The sequence below is a fragment of the Pogoniulus pusillus genome, chromosome 40 (assembly GCF_015220805.1).
Source record: "Pogoniulus pusillus isolate bPogPus1 chromosome 40, bPogPus1.pri, whole genome shotgun sequence".
NCBI classification, from domain to species: domain Eukaryota; kingdom Metazoa; phylum Chordata; class Aves; order Piciformes; family Lybiidae; genus Pogoniulus; species Pogoniulus pusillus.
Window position 1 is genome coordinate 3,221,090 of NC_087303.1, and position 6,590 is coordinate 3,227,679.

General features: G+C 57.3%; 1 protein-coding gene across 1 annotated transcript; it reads right to left on the reverse strand.

Annotated features, from left to right (window-relative positions):
• Positions 1-697: 697 nt before the first annotated feature.
• LOC135191762 (keratin, type I cytoskeletal 19-like) lies at positions 698-6,555 on the reverse strand. Its single transcript, XM_064174344.1, has 8 exons — positions 6,009-6,555; positions 5,108-5,190; positions 4,126-4,282; positions 3,607-3,768; positions 2,540-2,665; positions 2,143-2,369; positions 1,505-1,635; positions 698-977 (listed from the first exon to the last, which is right to left on the reverse strand). Exons 1-8 carry the CDS (start codon positions 6,504-6,506, stop codon positions 952-954), a joined length of 1,410 nt encoding a protein of 469 aa, XP_064030414.1. The 5' UTR covers positions 6,507-6,555; the 3' UTR covers positions 698-951.
• Between the last annotated feature and the right edge of the window lie 35 nt (positions 6,556-6,590).

Here is a 6,590-nt window from a genome sequence, read left to right on the forward strand (position 1 = left end):
GGGGGTGCGGTGCTGGCATTAACCCCTCCCTGCCCTGCTGCACCTCAGTAGGAGCCTGGTGCCAGCCCTGGCTGCCGCGCTCCTCTTCCAGGCTGGGTGAAGCCAGGAGAGGCCGCCCTGGGAGCACACAGCAGCAGCTCCAGGAGCCTCTCCCAGCTCTGCTTCCCACATCCCACTGCTCCTGCAGCCCTGGCCAGCAGGGATCAGCCTGGATCCTTCTCTACTTCAAAGCCAAAGTTCCGACTTCCCTTCACCCCATCCTCATCCTCTTGTTTATGGCCGTGGGCAGGGGCAGGAAGGTTGTGCTGCAGCTCCGGGTTTGGGGCTTCTCTGCTTCGGTGGTTTTTAGTCTCTCAGCAAAGGACTCCATAGAGTCCTCTTCTGTTCTTCTGTGAGGAGTTTAAGCCCAAGGCTCTGTGGGAAAGCCCCAGACCAGCCTGGCCTGGCCGGTGGGTGGCTGGTGGCCAGAGGTGGCTCCTGGAGCAGGTCAGGCAGCAGCAGGCAATGAGCTCCAGGCTTTGACTGGGGGCAGGTGGCCAGGAGCTGTGAGCTCAGCAGGGCCATTCTCCACCTCCCACTGGCCAGAGCTTCGTTCCCAGTGCCTGCCCAGTCCAGGTGAGCCCTGGGCACAGATCAGCCCCCGGTGCTGTAAAGGAACTCAGTTTCCAGGCCCAGGTTTCTTGATTGCATCAGGCAGAAGCAAAGTTTTATTAGAGGCATTTTCCAGCAGCAGCTCCCCCAGTGAGCCTGACTAACTCGGTGACTTCTAGGGACAACAGCGTTAGGGGACAGAAGGAGAGGGAGAGGGGAGAGGGTGGCCCTCAGCAGGCCTCCCCAGCAAAGCATGGCTGAGTTACTTCTACTTTTTTCTGCAGAGGGTGCAGGGAACGTGGAGCATTCTTGTTCTGTCTGTGGCTTTCCTCTCTGTGTCATCTTCTGGTTCGTTCCTCCTTAATCACAAATTCTCCTGCAGGTCACTGCAGGGGAAAAAAATAAACGTGGCAGCATTATGGGGTTGGGACTGAGCTGAAATCCTTCACCCAACAGCTTGGTCTGAGCAGTGCCCTGGCTTAAAAAAAAAACACAACCCAGGGAACCCCAGGGACTGACCAAAGATTGTGCCTGAGTGGGAGTTTGGAGAGTTTGGACTTGTAAAGATACAGGTTTGTCCTTCTCACTCCTTCCAGGCTCTTTTGCTAGGCTTTGCCTGGCTGTAGTCTTTGCTTCTGCTGCCTTCCCTTTATGCCTCACTTCCCCAGCTTGCTCCTCTCAGTTCTTCTCTCTCCTTTGCTTTCTGCTGCTGCATATTCAGGGCTTTCTTTGAGCTATTTCCCAGTGACACAGCCCACAGCACTGCAGCTGGATCCAGTCTAACAGTCCAGACCTGTGGCTTAGCTCTCTGATAAGACAGCAGAAGCCTCTCCTGGGCCAGTCTGGTGTGTCCTGGCCTTAGCACAGAGCAGCAGCCTGGAACCCTGAGCTCCTGTGAGCACTCAGCCCTTACCTTGTATGTCTCCAGTCTTGCAGGGTGGCACCTGGGGCTGGCAGTGGGAGGTTGAAGTCGTCGTGTACGTGTGGCTGGTCCTAATGACTCCTCCTCCTACACCAGTTCCTACTCCAATTCCTCCTCCGTGTCTAGTGGGGTGAATTTGGTGAGAGAAATAAGGCATTTGAGACCTTTGCATGGCACTGCTGGCAGGCAGCATGGCACAGGGCTTTAGTCTGGGTCTTTTACAGGGGCTAGGGCATTTCACACTTGTTCTTGTGTGGCCTTCAGAGCTGGCCTTGCATTTGGGCTCCCCTTTGGCACAGAAGTGCAACGCAGAGGGTTGCAATAATTCTTATTTTGAGAGGTCTCACCCCTCTGATTACAGAAAAGAGCCTGTTACAAATGGTGACTTAATACTGGTAGTTAGAGTGTTGTAAGTAGCAATTATCAGGTTTGGTTTCTCTGCTTGGCAGCCCCTGAGGAGTGACATTGAGTTCACGCCGGAATGTTCCTCACAGCAAAACTGCTCAGGAGGCAACTGCTTCTTCTTCCCAAAGACAGCACTGGGATGGACCTGATGCTGTGCTGGGCTCCCAGCCTGCGACCCTTTGGTGCTTTCATTTATTCTCTAGAGCTCTCAGAGGCCTACGTACATGAGGTCCTGCTGGCCTCCTTCCAACAAGCAGCGGTAGGTCTGGATCTCCTGCTCCAGGCGGCACTTCACATCCAGCAGGGTCTTGTACTCCTGGTTCTGGCACTCGATTTCTGCCCTGATATCAGCCAGCTGCTGCTCCACACAGGTGATCTGGGTCTGTAGCTCACCCAGGAGGCTGTTGTACTGGCACTCAGTCTCAGCCAGAGAGGACTCCAAGTTATTTCTCTGTGAACAAAGCAGCCCAAGAGACAGCACTCAGTGAGCTCTCACCCTGGGCTTGATGGTTTCCAGCCCAAACAGGGACAAACTGCTCACCGCCACCACACTGGCTGCTGCCTCTGCCTGGTCACGCTGACAAATCCAGCAGTGGCCATGCCAGAGCTGACAACACCCACCTGGCTGAGCTGGGCCTGCAGATCGATCTCCAGCGCCTGCAGCTGGCGTCGCAGCTCCGTCACCTGGTTGTTGCAGGTCTCCACCTCCTGCCCGCTCGTAATGACCTCCCGATTCACCTCCTCAATCTGCAAGGCACCAACCAGGGCAGAGAGGCTCAGGGGGGGTTCTGACCTCCTGATTCACCTCCCCAGTCTGCAAGGCACCAACCAGGGCAGAGAGGCTCAGGGGGAGTTCTGACCTCCTGATTCACCTCCCCAGTCTGCAAGGCACCAACCAGGGCAGAGAGGCTCAGGGGGAGTTCTGACCTCCCGATTCACCTCCTCAATCTGTAAGGCACCAACCAGGGCAGAGAGGCTCAGGGGGAGTTCTGACCTCCTGATTCACCTCCCCAGTCTGCAAGGCACCAACCAGGGCAGAGAGGCTCAGGGGGAGTTCTGACCTCCTGATTCACCTCCTCAATCTGTAAGGCACCAACCAGGGCAGAGAGGCTCAGGGGGGTTTGACCTCCCGATCCACCTCCTCAATCTGCAAAGCACCAGGCAGGGCAGAGAGGCTCAGGGGGGGTTTGACCTCCTGATTCACCTCCCCAGTCTGCAAAGCACCAACCAGGTCAGAGAGGCTCAGGGGGAGTTTGACCTCCTGATTCACCTCTTCAATCTGCAAGGCACCAGGCAGGGCAGAGAGGCTCAGGGGGTGTCTGAGTGCCTTGCACCTGCTCTGGCAGAAGCAGGACATGGTGAGCAGCTGGCAGAAAGTGAGGGGAGCAGGATGAGTTCCCCAGGCGCTGGGCGTTAGCTGCTTGCTCTGCACAGGTGGCATCATCCTCGTGGCTCCTGAGCCTCTTTAATCCCCGCGTGGAACATTTCAGCCCCAACCACAACACCACGAAGCCTGGCGGCAGACGCTGCCATTCCCAGTGGGGCTAACAAACTGGTCAGACTGGCCTGTGTCTGGTGTGGGGCACAAGGGATAATGAACACTGAGAGGAGGAGCTGGTGGTGGGCTCTGTGTGTGCTGTGTGCCCAGCAGTGTGCCCAGCAGGCTGGCTGCCTGGTGTGGCTCTCACCTTGCACTCGTACCAATCCTCCACCTCCTTGCGGTTCCTCGCTATCAGCGTCTCGTACTGGCACCTCAGGTCCTCCAGGATCTGCCTCAGGTCTGGGCCTGGGCAGGCATTGACTTCCACACTCACGTCCCCTGTCGATTGCTTCCTCAGGCAGTTCATCTCCTGCCAACAGAATCGAGGTCAGGCTCATGCTGGCTGTGGAAGGACACAGCAGCAGAGCTCCCGGTGAGGGCTGCCTCTAGCTATGGCTGCAAAGAGCACTGGGACATGGTGCAAGGTGTTCACCAGCACTCCTGTTGGGCAATTTCTTATCCACTGGAGTCAGCAGCAACTTTAACCCCTGTCTGGCATCTCCAGGGCCAGCCCAACCCTGGCAGCATCTCTGCCAGAGCTCCCACAGCTCCCATGAGATAGACAGGTCTGACCCCAGAAGGCTCAGCTGGGCTCGTGGGGAAGGAGTTTGTGCTTTGCACCTCTGCGTGGGCAAAGCCTTCTGCCAGGGGGAGGGCAAGACCCTACCTCCTCATGGTTCTTCTTCAGGCAGCAGAGCTCCTCCCGCAGCGACTCCAGCTGCGCCTCCAGGTCGGACCTGCAGAGCGTGAGCTGGTCCAGGACCTGCCGCAGGCCGTTGATGTCAGCCTCCACGCTCTGGCGCAGGGCCAGCTCCGTCTCGTACCTGCGGAGTGGGGAGGGGAAGACACAGGGCAGAGGCTCTCAGCAGGGACATCCCACAGCAGAGCTCATGCAAGGATCTTCTGCTCTACCCTGGATTTTGTTGTCTGAACTGATTGCCCTTTCATGGGATCAAGCAGGTTGGAAGAGAGCTCCAGGCTCATCCAGTCCAACCTAGCACCCAGCCCTAACCAATCAACCAGACCATGGCACTAAGTGCCCCAGCCAGGCTTTGCCTCAACACCTCCAGGGACAGTGACTCCACCACCTCTCTGGGCAGCCCATTCCAATGCCAATCACTCTCTCTGTCAAGAACTTCCTCCTAGCATCCAGCCCCCAGCACAACTTGAGACTGTGTCCCCTTGTTGCCTGGGAGAAGAGCCCAACCCCCATCTGGCTACCCTTCAGGTAGCTGTAGGCAGCTTTGCATTAGGCTCCTGCACTGCTCTTCATCTCTGGTGGCTGAGAGCTTTTCTCTCTCATCTCTCTTTTCCTGCTCCCTTGAGTGTTTCACATCCCTCACTCAGCTGAGTTTCTGCTTTGCTGCTCCCAGTCCGCACTGGTCTGTGGTGGGGATGCAGCAGCTCCACCACTAAGGACCACTCCCTGCTGTGGCAGCCCCCAGCCCTCACCACCAAACACAGCTGCCAAATGTTTTCCCCAACGATGATAAGCAGGAGAGGGATTGGTGCCCACCAGCCCTGTGCCAGCGTGGTGCTGAAAGAGCCTCCTCTGAACTTCAGCATGGAGACTCCACCAGCAGGCTGTGAAGGAGCAGGGGAGGGGACAGCAGGGTCCATGCTCACGGGGGGGTGGGGGTGTCACTCACTTCACACGGAAGTCATCAGCTGCCATCCTGCTGTTGTCAATGTCCAGGATGATCTTGTTGTTGTCAATGGTGGCACAGACAATCTGGAAGAGAGCAGACCACCACCAGTGTCTTGCCTCTCCCTGCTGCCACTCTCCAGGCACCTGGCACTGTCCTCTTTTTCTGTTGTCCTCTTCCTTGAGCCATGTCCCTTGAGCAGGGCAGTGGCAGCAGCTATGTGCTGGGTTGAGGCTGTGCCACCTTAGCTCACAGTCAGTAAAGAGCTCAGCTGTGTAGGGGCTGGGGGTAGCCTGGTAGGGTGGCATTGCTCACTGCACACTTGCCAGAGCTGAGGGCAAGTCCCAAAGATGCTTCACCAAGTGCCTGAAGAACTTTCCCTAGGACATTAGATCTCAGCTGACATTCAGGCTGCTGTGCCCTGGGCTGCAGGCTCAAGGGTCTTCAGGGCAGGCTCTTGAAAGGTGTCTAAGGCTGAAGAGCAGCCACAGCTTCCAGTGAGGACTGAGCTGTTTGTGCTGCTGTGGCACCCAAACATTCAGCTTCACCCCCTTAGAATTCCTCCTGCTGCTTTGGCACAGCCTTGATCCCTGAGCTGTGCTCCACTTCTGCTGTCCCCAGCGTGCTGACACTGCTGCCCCTCCTCAGGGCACGCCTTGGCCATGTCACACTTAACACTTGCCAGCCAAAACTCAGCATCACAAAAGGTCCTTTCTCTTTCCAAGAACATCACCCCGGTGGGCAGCACCCACCCCTGACCCACACTCAGTGAGGCACAGAACTTGCCAACACTTGGCAGTGAAGACTCCCAGCAGCACCAAAGTGACCTCTGACCGCTGCAGGAGGTTCTGAATGCAAACTCAGCGTGAAGCAGGGGGGGCAGGGCTGCGGGGGGGGGTGTTACCTGATTCTGCAGGTCCTCAATCTCCTTGTAGTAGCAGCTGTAGTCGCGGGGCTCGCAGGACAGCCCCTGTGTGGCGTACCACTCCCTGATCCTGCACTCCAGCTCCGCGTTCTCCTTCTCCAGGCACTTCACCTTGTCCAGGTAGGAAGCCAGGCGGTCGTTGAGGTTCTGCATGGTGACCTTCTCGTCGCAGGAGGACAGCAAGCAGTCTCCCCCCAGACCACCACCGACCACACCGCCTGCCAGGCCAAAGCCCAGGCCGTTGCCGTAGCAGTTGCCACCTCCATAGCTCCCCCCAGCCAAGCTCCCAACGCTCAGTCCCCCTCCGTAATTCACTCCACCGCAGTAGCTCCTGCCGGAAAAACCTCTGGCACTGCCTATCCCGTAGGAAGAGATCCTTGCTCCACCACCACCACCACCACCACCAATGATACAGCTGCCACCACTGCTCCTGCCTTTGCTAGACACAGTGATCGTCTCCTTAATGTTGCAACTCATGGCGACAGCAGCTGGAAATGCAAGCAGAAGCCCAAAGCAAGATGCACAGCTTGAGACAGACTCAGCCTGCGAGCTGCCCCTGCC

What these genes read in the sequence shown, in the direction of transcription:
- LOC135191762 (XM_064174344.1), bottom strand. Translation starts at nt 6,506, where the DNA reads ATGAGTTGCAACATTAAGGAGACGATCACTGTGTCTAGCAAAGGCAGG. An exon ending in TGAAGAAGAACCATGAGGAG is followed by an intron (nt 3,769 to 4,125) that starts GTAGGGTCTTGC and finishes TTCTGTTGGCAG; the next exon opens with GAGATGAACTGCCTGAGGAA. An exon ending in AGGATTGGTACGAGTGCAAG is followed by an intron (nt 2,666 to 3,606) that starts GTGAGAGCCACA and finishes GGTGCCTTGCAG; the next exon opens with ATTGAGGAGGTGAATCGGGA.